General features: G+C 42.7%; 1 protein-coding gene across 3 annotated transcripts in view; it reads left to right on the forward strand.

Annotated features, from left to right (window-relative positions):
- Positions 1-438: 438 nt before the first annotated feature.
- Positions 439-14,951, forward strand: part of SCFD2 (sec1 family domain containing 2) — a 396,134-nt gene continuing 381,621 nt past the window's right edge. For all 3 annotated transcript variants that reach the window (XR_015165415.1, XM_086405773.1, XM_086405774.1), the window contains exon 1: positions 439-1,404. Coding sequence is in view for 2 of the 3 variants with exons in the window: in XM_086405773.1 (XP_086261899.1) it covers positions 567-1,404 (838 nt within the window). In the remaining variant the exon portion in view is untranslated. The remainder of the gene's footprint in view (positions 1,405-14,951) is intronic.

Consider the following 14,951-nt stretch of genomic DNA (forward strand, 5'->3'; position numbering starts at 1 on the left):
AAAACCTCACAGTAGTTTGAGTGAACTCCGGGAGTTGGTGATGGACAGGGAGGCCTGGCGTGCTGCAATTCATGGGGTCGCAGAGTCGGACACGACTGAGCGACTGAACTGAACTGAACTGGCCGCTCTTAATTTGGGAAAAGTGGCTGTACATTTAAAGACATGTGTTCAGATCCGTGAAAAACATCATATTTCAAATTAGATTTTATCACTCCTCAGATTTCTCAAGGAGTAGCGAAGGATAATCTGAGCAGAGAGGGAGAGGAGGACAAAATTCCTTAGGTATTTCTTCAGCTCCTTCCCACTTCCACGAACCCACCGTGGCTTCCTGGAGGCTCGGAGCCCCGCCCATTTCGTCTGAGCCCTAAACAATTCTTCCGCGACGGATTTCCTCACTAGCCAATCATGCTCCGGAGCGTCATTACCCTGCGCCACACTGGACAAGTCAGAGGCCGCCCCACGTGTCTGTGTTGACTGTCAATATCTCTTGGAGCCCAGTTCCCGGAAGCTGTGAGTTCTGCGAGAAATTCCTGCACTCGGTGCCCCGGGTCTGCGAATTCCCAACAATGAACACTCCAGGCGTGCTGTCTTTTACCCAGCAAGCCTGGGAGCAGGTGCTGGCCAAAGCGAAACGGGCCGTGGTCTACCTGGACGCCGCCTGCGCCGAGAGCCTGCACTGGGGCTGCGGGTCCTCGAGGCTGCTGGAGGCGGTGGGGAGCCCTGCGTGTTACCTGCGCGAGTTCGAGCCTGCCGCAGTTGGTGGCGGAGTCGAGCAGCCCAAGGCAGTGTTTGTGTTGAGCTCCCTGCTGAAAGGCCGGATCGTGGAGACCCTGCGGGACATCATCTGCCGAAGTCACTTCCAGTACTGTGTGGTGGTCACGGCTGTGAACCACGCAGTGCATCTTACGGCTAATCATGTGCCGGCGGCGGCAGCAGCCGAGTTGGAAGGGCAGCAGCCAGTGTTCGAGCAACTGGAGGAGAAGCTGTGTGAGTGGATGGGCAACATGAACTACACAGCTGAGGTGCTGCATATACCATTGTTACTCGCCCCTGTAGCTCCCCACCTTGCCCTGACTCCAGCTTTTGCTTCCCTTTTCCCACTGTTACCCCAGGATGTGCATATCCTCAACAGTGCCCGACCTGACAGGAGGAGGCTGGGAAGCCTGGCTGAGGTGGATGCCACTGCCCTGACCCCTGAGCTGCTGCTGCAGATTAGGTGCCTGGTGTCAGGGCTCAGTTCCCTGTGTGAGCATTTAGGGGTACGAGAGGAGTGCTTTGCTGTAGGTGCCCTCAGTCGGATCATCGCTGCAGATCTGGCCAATTTTGCTCCTGCCAAGAACAGGAGGAAGACTGCTACAGGCCGGGCATCAGTGGTCTTTGTGGACAGAACGCTGGATCTCACAGGTAAGTTGGCAGTTGTTGTGGGGGGCTTCATAACTACTCTCCAAAGTGATTCAACCTATAATTAATATACCTCTTTCTATGTGTCAGCCACTTCCCCGGTGGCTCAGACGGTAAAGAATCTGCCTGCAGTACTGGAGAGCAAGAGTTTGACCCCTGAGTTGGGAAGATCCCCTGGAAAAGGAAATGGCTACCCACTCCAATATTCTTGTCTGGAGAATCCCTGGAGAGGAGCCTGGCAGGCTACAGTCCATGGGGTCCCAAAGAGTTAGAAATGACTGAGGGACTGACATTTTGACTATGTGTCAGGTTAAGGAGACAAAGAAGAACTAAATAGACACAGTCCCTGATCTCACAGTTTATGGTCTAGAGGGGGTTATGCTATGCTATGCTAAGTCACTTCAGTCGTGTCCGACTCTGTGTGACCCCAGAGACGGCAGCCACCAGGCTCCCCCGTCCCTGGGATTCTCCAGGCAAGAACACTGGAGTGGGTTGCCATTTCCTTCTCCAATGCATGGAAGTGAAAAGTGAAAGCAAAGTTGCTCAGTCGTGTCCAACTCTTAGCGACCCCATGGACTGCAGCCTACCAGGCTCCTCCATCCATAGCATTTTCCAGGCAAACAAGTAGCAATTAAAATCAACTTATTAAATGCTGTAATGGATAAATACATCCTTAAGGTGTACTATCCTGTTAAACAAAAACAACTGCATCTAGCTCAAATATTGAAAAACTGGACTTATGCTGACATGGAGGAGAACTGTCCACCTGGGAACCTTTGGAAATGTGCAGATATGAGTATTCACAGCAATCCTTCATAAGAAGGATTTAAGTTGTTGGAGAACTGTTAACAGATGACCAAATTGAGGGAAGCTGTACAACAAAACACGAAAATAACTGAAATACTACAGACAGTTGACTTTCAAGTTTGAAAGGGGCATTGTTCAAAGGGAGCAAATAGAAAAGTTTCTCTGGGTAGATTCAAGGCAACAAACAGGTAAAAAGAGAAAGAAAAATCAATCTACTTTGTCCAGGGCTTATGAGGATCCGTGAAAGTATTAGTTTCAATAGCGTGCTGAGAGAAATATACAGTGTGATGACAGAGCAATGAGAGTGAACCTCCAGAAAGTTTCTTCAGATATTTCCCAAGTACATTTAAAATGATAAGGACTCTGTTTCCTTCCTGAAGAGTTCATTTGAAAAGCACCAGGTGGGGCTCAGCCAGGTAGTGTCCATACATCGAGGAAAGCACTCCCAGGCCTGGTTAAGGGAGCTCAAGTTAGGTGAGATCTCCTGGGTGGGAGAGGTCACCTGCCTGGGGTAGCAGGTGACAGGAGCAATGCCCTGGTGGGAGAGGGGGTCAAGGGAAGCCAGAATGAGTGGCATAACAGTGTCCTTGGGGCCCAGCATATTTACCTCTCTAATGGGGCATAGAACCAAGTTTGAAACCTATCGACTTTGGCATACTGTAGCCAAGAAAGTTTCACTGATCTACATCCCATTTTTAAATTATGACAGTGCTCTCCTTCAGAAGGGATCAAATTATTGCTGGCTAATAGAGGGTAAATTTTGGAGGAGAGATTCTTAGTTCAGTTCAGTCGCTCCGTTGTGTCCGACTTTTTGTGACTCCATGAATCGCAGCATGCCAGGCCTCCCTGTCCATCACCAACTCCCAGAGTTCACTCAGACTCAAGTCCATCATGTCAGTCATGCCATCCAGCCATCTCGTCCTCTGTTGTCCCTTTCTCCTCCTGCCCCCGATCCCTCCCAGCATCAGGGTCTTTTCCAATGAGTCAACTCTTCTCATGAGGTGGCCAAAGTACTGGAGTTTCAGCTGTAGCATCATTCCTTCCAAAGAACACCCAGGACTGATCTCCTTTAGAATGGACTGGTTGGATCTCCTTGTAGTCCAAAGGACTCTCAAGAGTCTTCTCCAACACCACAGTTCAAAAGCATCGGTTCTTCGGTGCTCAGCTTTCTTCACAGTCCAACTCTCACATCCATACATGACCACTGGAAAAACCATCGCCTTGACTAGACGGACCTTTGTTGGCAAAGTAATGTCTCTGCTTTTTCATATGCTGTCTAGGTTGGTCATAACTTTTCTTCCAAGGAGTAAGCGTCTTTTAATTTCATAGCTGCAGTCACCATCTGCAGTGATTTTGGAGCCCCCCAAAATAAAGTCCGACACTGTTTCCACTGTTTCCCCATCTATTTCCCATGAAGCTTGGATAGAGGGTAGATTTTGGAGGAGAGATTCTAATTTGAACAAATTTGTTACTGTAGTCCTAATAACTTATAAATTAAAGTCTTCTTAATGGACGTGTTTGTGGTAATCATCCAAACTGTCTTCCAAATAATCAGTTTATTCATTCATTTATGTCAAAAATGTTTCAAGATAGTGTTGCAATTTCATACTGATAATTCTTAGGACTGATTTTCAGCTGGTATACAGTTGTGTTGTCAAACTTATTTTTTAAAGACTGAAATATGTCTGTGCATGTGTTCAGTCACTTCAGTCTTTGCGAATCCATAGACTGTAGCCCTCCAGGCCCTTCTGTCCATAAGATTCTCCAGGCAAGAATACTGGAGTGGGTTGCTGTGCCCTCCTCCAGGGAATCTTCTCAGACCAGGAATTGAACCCACATCTCTTGCCTCTCCTGCAGTGGCAGGTGGGTTCTTTACCACTGAACCACCTGGGAAACCCAAATATGTTTGTACTAACATACAAAATATAAGTAAAGAGAATGTAAGTAAAGAGAAATTCTCTACTTGGTAAGACCACAACTCACCTAATACTGTTGCTTGGTAGAGACAAGTGATAGGGCCTAAGAAAGTGGAGGTGCTGAGGATACTAAGGCTGCAGAAGGAATTCATGCTGGTAGTGATGATTGTAGAGAAGCAACACGTGTCCTTTGCTCTACAGTGGCCCAAAACTGGCTGGGGTGGTAAGGTAAGTGGAGTTGGTAGCATTACTTTTGGCCCAGGTGCTTTCCAACCTTGATCTAGGCTCTGACATCCAGGAACACACCCGATCACCATGCTTAGTTTTTTTTTTTTTTTAATTGATCTGTCCTGGCTACAGCAAGCATAGGGAACTGGGGAGCTCATGACTTGTTACTAAGAATTTCTTGTGAACTTCCCTATCTGTCCAGTTGCTGGGATTCTGAGTTCCTAGTGCAGGGTTTGATCTCTGGTCAGGGAAGTGGATCCCACATGCCACCTGGGGCAGCCAAATAAGTAAATAATAAATATTACAAAAAAAAGAATTTGTTGTGACAAGAATTTTGATGTAGTTTCTTACATCTAATTGCAGCTTAGATTGGGGCATTGTTTAGCTAAGGATAGCTGCAGCATGTAGAAGATTGCACCAACAATTTCTAAAAATCAAAAGGTAACTGGAAATCATCAGAATGATTTGAATCTGATATGAATTTCAATTTAAATTACATATGACAGCGGTTTTCATATAGTGACCAAAAGAAAATCCATTTTCAGTTGTTGGTTTAAATGTTAATTTATATACATAGTGTATTAAAATGTTATTTGTTGTTGAATATTTTGGGTGCTATTCTTGACACTTTACCATTAGAAGATACATATGCATATGTATATATTCTTCTTAGATATAAAATTGATGCTACCCAAAATAACACAAGTAACCTCCAATAGTTCATAAATAATCCACAGTGTTAATGTCATGCTTACAAATATAGAGAAGCTTCTCATCTTTTTGTCATCATCTTTGCTGAAAGTAATGTCACTTTGTCTAGTAGTTCGTTTTTTTTTTTTTCAGTAAATGTTTATTGAGTGCCTGCTATGTGCCAGCTTTTGTTCAGGCCTAGGGGAGCACTGGTGAACAAGATAGACACATTCCTTGATCCCCTGAAGCAGTCCATAAGCTCTCAGGGCTGAAAAATAGAGTAAATTTGTTGCAATTGTTTGAGAAGTTATTGTAATTGTTTGAGAAGGCCCCCAGTGTCTGTTGCTATGATTTTGGTATACCTTTACCACATCTAGACCACACAGAAGCTTGTCTGCAGTATTCTTCAGACATCTTTGCATAGGGGATTTCAAGACAAACTTCTATGGACCATTCTGGCTTCTGATTTTGTTTCAAGGTACAATTAAAAAGGTAGACATAATTTATGAATATCAGAGAGATTTGAGTCTGTTGGTTTTTTTTTTTCCTACTATTTTCTGGCTCTTCAGATGGGCTAGAGTGCTTTGTTGATTATTTACAGGTTCAAGATCAAAAGATAAGAGGGAGTAGTAACTCTGGGAATTAAATTTCCTTTCTTGGTTCAATTCTTTTGAATTTTAGTTTCATGTAAACTTTTAAATTAAATCCATCCAGTTAAAGATTAACTCCCAATCCAGTGGTGGTTTAGTCACTAAGTCGTGTCCAACTCTTGTGATTCCATGGACTGTAGCCTGCCAGTGGGTGGTTCTTAATCCTTGGATTAGGATTTATTAGTTCATTCAAGATGTGGTTGTATATTGTTTTATTAAGGTCTTAAAATTTGAGACTATTCATAATTGCTAACCTTTGTGATCATACTACTTTTCTGAGCACTGTACATATATGTTTTTATTCAGTTGCTAAGTTGTGTCCGACTCTTTGGGACCCCGTGGACTGCAGCATGCCAGGCTTCCCTGTCCTTCCCATTCCTCAGACTTTGCTCAAACTCATGTCCATTGAGTCAGTGATGCCATCCAACCATCTCATCCTTGCTGTACAAGGGATAAATTCATTTAATTTTTATGACAATTCTTCTATAATTATCCCCGTTTTACAGATGAGGAAACAGAGACATGGAAGAGTTAAGGAACTCATCCAAATCATACAGCTAGTAAGTGGAAGAGTTGGGGTTTGAACCTTGGCAACTTGCCCCAGAGCCTGTGCTCATAATCTCTCTCACATGAAAGGCTATTCTTGTCCTGGATAGGAGAGACGATGTTGATGTGGTCTCTAGAAGCTAATAGCCTCAGAGACTCAGCACAGTTGTTGGACTCTGGTGCTGCCTTAGTGTTCAGAAAAGTTACTTATTCTTTCCCCCCACATCTGGTTTTCCACAAAATGCCAAATAACCAACCAATATCTTTATGTTGGAGAGGGAAATGGCAACCCACTCCAGTATTCTTGCCTGGAGAATACCATGAACAGAGGAGCCTGGCAGGCTACAGTCCATGGAATCACAAGAGTTGGACACGACTTAGTGACTAAACCACCACCACCATCTTTTTTTTAGGGTTCAGAGGATATTGTTTAAAATTAGCATAGGTAATGAGAACAATTGAGAAGCCATGTAAGGCTCCGACTAGGTTGTGAGTGTCAGATCTAGACCGGTATAATAAATTCAAGGCTTAGCTTAGTGACTTACCTGCTGTTTGGTTCTAATTGAGCTTTTTGAGGGATTTTTCATTTGTAAACAGGGAAAATTATGACCGTAAAGTGCTGTTGGAAAAATATAAAATCATCCATCCATTTACTTATTTAATATATAACTAATACAGTAGATAAGAGATTAAAAAGGGTTAGTGTTTCTATTTTAGGTAGCATAGCTAGGGAGGACCTCTCTCAGGATGTGACTTTTGAGCAGAGAATGACAGGAGAGGGGAAATAAGATGTATGACAGCCTTGGTATAGAACGTGTAAGACTCAGGTACAGAACACGAAAGACCAGGCTATCAAATACGTAACACCCAGGGAATGGCAAGTGCAAAGGACCTGAGGTGGGAAGATGCTGACGTGTTTGAGGAGTCCAGTGTGGCTTCCTTCAGCTTGCCCTGCAAGCAAGGAGGGCAGTGAGGTGAGATGAAATGGGAGAGATAGGCAGAAGGAAAGCATTGTAGGGCAAACTAGAGACTTAGAGTAAAAACCTGAATATGACAGGAAAGTTGGAGGGTTTTGAGCTGTGATGTGACATGCTCACATTTACATTACACAGGATCACATATGTAAGGAGCGAGGGGATTGAGGCAGATCCTCAATATTACACTCTCTAGCGTGTGTAATAGGCATACGTGGCAGTCATAGTGGCCTTAGCTCTGCCCTTCCTAGTCATAAGTCTTTGGGAGAGTTTCAACTTAAAAGTCTCAGTTTCTTGATCTGTGAATTGAGAATAACAGGGTAAAATAAGTTAACAGGTCCAGCTCCTAGAATAGTGTCTGGTGCATGATGGGGAAAATGTTAGTTATTACCATTATTAATTAATGACATGCCTTTAAAATGATTTAATATCTTTGAAATGTATGTTTTCCCCTTTAATATAAGACTAAGACTGTAAGTATAAGAATAATTTGCCATACATATAACCCAGAAGAATTCTACTACCTAACCTATTATCTGCCACTAAAGTAAATGAATGTTAAAGAATTGATGCTTTTGAATTATGGTGCTGGAGAAGACTCTTAAGAGTTCCTTGGACAGCAAGGAGATCAAACTAGTCAATCCTAAAGGAAATGAACCCTGAATATTCATTGGAAAGACTGATGCTGAAGCTCTAGTACCTTGGCCACCTGATGTGAAGAGCCAACTTATTGGAAAAGACCAGGATGCTGGGAAAGATTGAGGGCAAGAGGAGAAGGAGGTGACAGAGGATGAGATGGTTGAATGGCATTATTAACTCAGTGGATGAGTTTGAGCAAGGTCTGGGAGATGGTGAAGGACAGGGAAGCCTGGCATGCTGCCGTCCATGGGATTGTAAATAGTCGGCCACGACTGAGTGACTGAAAAACAACAACAAAGTAAATGAGAGTTGGTTAGAATTAGCCATTTGTCAGGAACTATATTCTATGCTATTTTGGGTGTTGCTGCTAAGTCGCTTCAGTCGTGTCGGACTCTGTGTGACCCCATAGACGGCAGACCACGAGGCTGCCCGTCCCTGGGATTCTCCAGGCAAGAACACTGGAGTGGGTTGCCATTTCCTTCTCCAATGCATGAAAGTGAAAAGTCAAAGTGAAGTCGCTCAGTCGTGTCTGACTGTTAGCAACCCCATGGACTGCGGCCCACCAGGCTCCTCCATCCATGGGATTTTCCAGGCAAGAGTGCTGGAGTGGGGTGCCATTGCCTTCTCCGATTTTGGGTGTTAGTATATAATATTTTAAGGATGTAAATAATACTTTGGTTCTGTAAAAACAGCTATTAGCTACTGAACCTTAAGGAAAATTAAGTATCTTGACTTCTCATGTTGAAGAGTTTCTAGAGTAGTTTCCAGATTTGATGAGAGTTTTTGTTTTAATTTGCTGAGAGTGTAAGGAATTGAGGCTTGCTAAAGTCCCCTGTGCTTGCATAGGGAGGAGGAGTATCAGCTAGACTGTAGGCACTAAAGAAGTTAAGAAAGAAAGGCACATAGACAACTTGTTTGTGCCATGTGTCTAAGAATGGCAAATGACAGATGAGAATAACTTAGGGGCAAGACTCCGAATTTGGGCACTGAGTTCAAAGAAAAGTTATTGTGCTGATGAGGAGAAGTTTTTAAATTATTGAGAAGGTTACTAGTGGAAAGTGAAATTCATGATGCTGTAGGGTAATCTAGTATCTCCATTCCAGGGTTAAAGATAGGATTCACTTAGAGACTTTCGACTCTCCTGTGGGTCTCAGGGCCACTAATAGTCACTAGGCATTCATTCAGCAAGTATTTAATGAGTAAGTTATAGTCTGAGTGCTGGGGAGACAACCATAAACCATAGAAAACATAAATAAGATATGGTTCCTTCCAGCCCTGATAAGTGAATATTTTTCTGGTGGAATAATAACTCTTTTCTTTAACAGCAGAAGTCCCCTTAAAAGCACTCATACTGGTTCTGTTGTGAGTCACTTTTATGGCTCGTTTTTTTTTTTTTAAATAGAGTGTGGTTATCTGCCTCCTGTGTTTGAGTTCTTTCTCTGTAATTTACAGCATATATAATTTCGAGCAAGTGACTTAAACTGAATTCTCTGCTGTGTCATTGAGCATAATAATACCTGTGTATTAGAGTTGTTTTAATAATTAAGTGGATAATAAATGTATAGTACGGGAGTTAACATCTGGTACATCATCAGGTCTCAATCAGCTCAATTCAGTCACTCAGTCGTGTCCGACTCTCTGAACCCCATGAACCATAGCACGCCAGGCCTCCCTATCCATCACCAACTGCTGGAGTCCACCCAAACCGATGTCCATTGAGTCGGTGATGCCATCCAACCATCTCATCCTCTGTTGTCCCCTTCTCCTCCTGCCTTCAATCTTTCCCAGAATCAGGGTCTTTTCTAATGAGTCAGCTCTTCTCATCCGGTGGCCAAAGTACTGGAGTTTCAGCTTCAACATCAGTCCTTCCAATGAACACCCAGGACTGATCTCCTTTAGGATGGACTGATTGGATCTCCTTGCAGTCCAAGGGACTCTCGAGAGTCTTCTCCAACACAACAGTTCAAAAGCATCAGTTCTTTTTTTTTTTTTCATGAAAATTATGTCAAGACTGGGATTCCCAGTCTTCCCCAGAATGTGCATCTTAGATTTATATCATGATATTATCTTTTTTCCCTTCCCTACTTTTTCTACCACCTAACTCATTTTTGGCTCTGGATTCAGTGAATTTCTACCCTGTAGACTCCTCAAAACTCTTTGATCCGTCCTTGGCTGGTCTCTGGATAAGCATCAGTTCTTCAGTGCTCAGCTTTCTTTATAGTACAACTCCCACATCCATACATGACTACTGGAAAAACCATGGCCTTGACTAGACGGACATTTGTTGACAAAGTAATGTCTCTGCTTTTTCATATGCTGTCTAGGTTGGTCATAACTTTCCTTCCAAGGAGTAAGTGTCTTTTAATTTCATGGCTGCAATCACCACCCGCAGTAATTTTGGAGCCCCCAAAAATAAAGTCAGCCACTGTTTCCACTGTTTCCCCATCTATTTGCCATGAAGTGATGGGACCAGATGTCATGATCTTCGTTTTCTGAATGTTGAGCTTTAAGCCAACTTTTTCACTTTCTTCTTTCACTTTCATCAAGAGGGTCTTTAGTTTTTCACTTTCTGCCATAAGGGTGGTGTCATCAGCATATCTGAGGTTATTGATATTTCTCCCGGCAATCTTGATTCCAACTTGTGCTTCCTCCAGCCCAGCATTTCTCATGTACTTTGCATATAAGTTAGATAAGCAGGGTGACAATATACAGCCTTGACATAATCATTTTCCTATTTGGAACCAGTCTGTTGTTCCACGTCCAGTTCTAACTATTGCTTCTTGACCTGCATACAGGTTTCTCAAGAGGCAGGTTAGGTGGTCTGGTATTCCCATCTCCTTCAGAATTTTTCACAGTTTATTGTGATCCACATAGTCAAAGGCTTTGGCATAGTCAATAAAGCAGAAATAAATGTTTTTCTGGAACTTTCTTGCTTTTTCGATGATCCAGCAGATGTTGACAATTTGATCTCTGGTTCCTCTGCCTTTTCTAAAACCAGCTTGAACATCTGGAAGTTCATGGTTCACGTATTGCTGAAGCCTGGCTTGGAGAATTTTGAGCTTTACTAAGTGTGTGAGATGAGTGTAATTGTGTGGTAGTTTGAGGAACTCAAAAGCCTCTTGATGAAAGTGAAATGGAGAGTGAAAAAGTTGGCATAAAGCTTAACATTCAGAAAATGAAGATCATGGCATCCGGTCCCACCACTTCATGGGAAGTAGATGGGGAAACAGTGGAAACAGTGTCAGACTTTATTTTTCTGGGCTCCAAAATCACCACAGATGGTGACTGCAGCCATGGAATTAAAAGACACTTACTCCTTGGAAGGAAAGTTATGACCAACCTAGATAGCATATTCAAAAGCAGAGACATTACTTTGCCAACAAAGGTCCGTCTAGTCAAGGCTATGGTTTTTCCAGTGGTCATGTATGGATGTGAGAGTTGGACTGTGAAGAAGGCTGAGTGCCGAAGAATTGATGCTTTTGAACTGTGGTGTTGGAGAAGACTCTTGAGAGTCCTTGGACTGCAAGGAGATCCAACCAGTCCATTCTGAAGAAGATCAGCCCTGGGATTTCTTTGGAAGGAATGATGCTAAAGCTGAAACTCCGTACTTTGGCCACCTCATGCGAAGAGTTGACTCATTGAAAAAGACTCTGATGCTGGGAGGGACTGGGGGCAGGAGGAGAAGGAAAGGACAGAGGATGAGATGGCTGGATGGCATCACTGACTCGATGGACGTGAGTCTGAGTGAACTCTGGGAGTTGGTGATGGACAGGGAGGCCTGGCCTGCTGCGATTTATGGGGTCGCAAAGAGTCGGACATGACTGAGCGACTGATCTGATCTGATCTGATCTGATCTTGAGCATTCTTTGGCATTGCCTTTCTTTGGGATTGGAATGAAAACTGACCTTTTCCAGTCCTGTGGCCACTGCTGAGTTTTCCAAATTTGCTGGCATATCGAGTGCAGCACTTTCACAGCATCATCTTTCAGGATTTGAAATAGCTCAACTGGAATTCCATAACCTCCACTAGACTTGTTCATAGTGATGCTTCCTAAGGCCTACTTGACTTCACATTCCAGGATGTCTGGCGCTAGGTGAGTGTGAGTGATCACACCATCATGATTATCTGGGTCATGTAGATCTTTTTTGTACAGTTCCTCTGTGTATTCTTGCTACCTCTTCTTAATATCTTCTGCTTCTGTTAAGTCCATACCATTTCTGTCCTTTATTGAACCCATCTTTGCATTAAATGTTCCCTTGGTATCTCTAATTTTCTTGAAGAGATCTCTAGTCTTTCTCTTCTATTGTTTTCCTTTATTTCTTTGCATTGCTTGCTGAGGAAGGCTTTCTTATCTCTCCTTGCTATTCTTTGGAACTCTGCATTCAAATGGGTATATCTTTCCTTTTCTCCTTTGCTTTTCACTTCTCTTTTGTTCACAGCTATTTGTAAGGCCTCCTCAGACAGCCATTTTGCTTTTTTGCATTTCTTTTTCTTGGCGATAGTCTTGATTCCTGTCTCCTGTACAATGTAATGAACCTCCGTCCATAGTTCACCAGGCACTCTGTCTATCAGATCTGGTCCCTTAAATCTATTTCTCACTTCCATTGTATAGTCATAAGGGATTTGATTTAGATCATACCTGGATGGTCTAGTGGTTTTCCCCACTTTCTTCAGTTTAAGTCTGAATTTGGCAATAAGGGGTTCATGATCCAAGCCACAGTCAGCTCCTGGTCTTTTTGCTGACTGTATAGAGCTTCTCCGTCTTTGGCTGCAAAGAATATAATCAATCTGATTTCGGTGTTGACCATCTGGGGATGTCCATGTGTAGAGTCTTCTCTTGTGTTGTTGGAAGAGGGTGTTTGCAATGACCAGTGTGTTCTCTTGGCAGAATTCTGTTAGCCTTTCCCCTGCTTCATTCTGTGCTCCGAGGCCAAATTTGCCTGTTACTCCAGATGTTTCTTGACTTCCTACTTTTGCATTCCAGTCCCCTATAACGAAAAGGACATCTTTTGGGGGTGTTTATTCTAGAAGGTCTTGTAGGTCTTCATAGAACCGTTTAACTTCAGCTCCTTCAGCATTACTGGTCGGGGCATAGACTTGGATTACCATGATATTGAATGATTTGCCTTCGAAATGAACAGAGATCATTCTGTCATTTTTGAGATTGCATCCAGGTACTGCATTTCGGACTCTTTTGTTGACTATGGTGGCTACTCCATTTCTCCTCAGGGACTCTTGCCCACAGTAGTAGACATAATGGTCATCTGAGTTAAATTCACCCATTCCACTCCATTTTATTTTGCTGATTCCTGGAATGTCAATGTTCACTCTTTCCATATCCTGTTTGACCACTTCCATCTCCTGTTTGACCAGGTCTCAATAAATATTAGCTATTCTGATGAAGATGATGAAGGTGGTGATAGTGATTCCTTGCATTTCTGGTGTAGTCTTTTCTACCTAGTTCTTCTACCCAATTAATATGACATGGCAAATACAATAAAGAGATATAGATAGAAAGACATTAGGAAATCAAGTGTTAATTGATTTGAAGTGAGTGAGATCAAAACAAGCTGATTTGGCCAGTCACATCCATTGTTGCCACTCTAATGGCAGAAAGTGAAGAGAAACCAAAGAGCTTCTTGATGAGGGTGAAAGAAGAGAATGAAAAAGCTTCCTTAAAACTCAACTTTCAAAAAAATAAGATCATGGCATCCGGTCTCATCATTTTATGGCAAACAGAAAGATTGGAAGATTGGGAAAGATTGGAAGCAGTGGCAAATTTTATTTTCTAAGGCTCCAAAATCACTGCAGGTGTTGACTGCAGCCATGAAATTAAAAGATGCTTGCTCCTTGAAAGAAAAGCTATGACAAAGTTAGCATTTCAAAAAGCAGTGACATCACTTTGCCGATACAGGTCCATATAGTAAAAGCTATGGTTTTTCCAGTAGTCATGTACAGAAGTGAGAGTTGGCCCGTAAAGAAAGCTGATTGCCGAAGAATTGATACTTTTGAACTGTGGTGCTGGAAAAGACTCTTGAGAGTTCCTTGGGCTGTAAGGAGATCAAAGCAGTCAATCCTAAAGGAAAGCATCCCTGAATATTCATTGGAAGAACTGATGCTGAAGCTGTAACTCCAGTACTTTGGCCACCTGATGCAAATAGCCATCTCATTGGAAAAGACCCTAATGCTGGGAAGGGTTGAACGCAAAAGGAGAAGGAGGCAACAGAGGACGAGATGGTTGGATGGCATCACTGACACAATGGATATGAGTTTGAGCAAACTCCAGGAGATAGTAAAGGACAGGGAAGTCTGTTTTGCTGCAGTCCATGGGGTCACAAGAGTTGGGCATGACAGCAACTGAACAACAACAACAGCTGGTTGTTGAAATGGTATCTTTCAAGCATTGATAACTTTTGGAAAGATAACTTGGCCTTAAGGAAAAGCATTAAGCTTTGTAATTGGTCTTGATTTTAATTTGAGCTTGTTAATTCATTTGTTATTAAAGGAGTTAATATATGTAAAGCACCTAGAGCAATGCCTGGTAAATAGAAAATGCTCTATAAATCCTTCTATCAGTACAAATTTTTCCATTCATTCATTTGTTATTTTCTTCATCTAACAAATAATTAGTAAACCTACCAGCTGCCAAGTTGCCTTTATGTAGAGAATGGACTAGGTAAATTGCCATTATGAAGATAAGCTACTAGCAAAGGGGAGATCTGCTATTCTTGGTCAGGTCACTAAGCCCTTCTAAGTCTTAAAGTCTTCATCAGTAAAATTAAGAAAATCTTTTTGGCTCGAAAGTTTCAAGATAGTGTCATCTTATGACACCATCTACCTGACCTACCAAATGTTGACTGTTTGTTTATTCACTAAATACCTGTTGATGCCTTCCATGTGTAGGCACTATGCCAAGTCCTGGAAATATGGCAGTAACCAGAGCAGACATAGTGCCTGCCCTCAGGGACAATTAAGTCCAACACACAAGACATACATTGTCTAGGTAATTGTGAACCTGGTTAGTGTTACCAACGGCAAAATGTTAGGATTGTGTTACTGATTTCTGTAACAGCTTCTTTTTCCTCCTATTTTGCGAGTTC

This window comes from Bos grunniens, chromosome 6, assembly GCF_055505025.1.
Source record: "Bos grunniens cultivar Pamir isolate PY7600 chromosome 6, Bosgru_T2T1.0, whole genome shotgun sequence".
NCBI classification, from domain to species: Eukaryota; Metazoa; Chordata; class Mammalia; order Artiodactyla; family Bovidae; genus Bos; species Bos grunniens.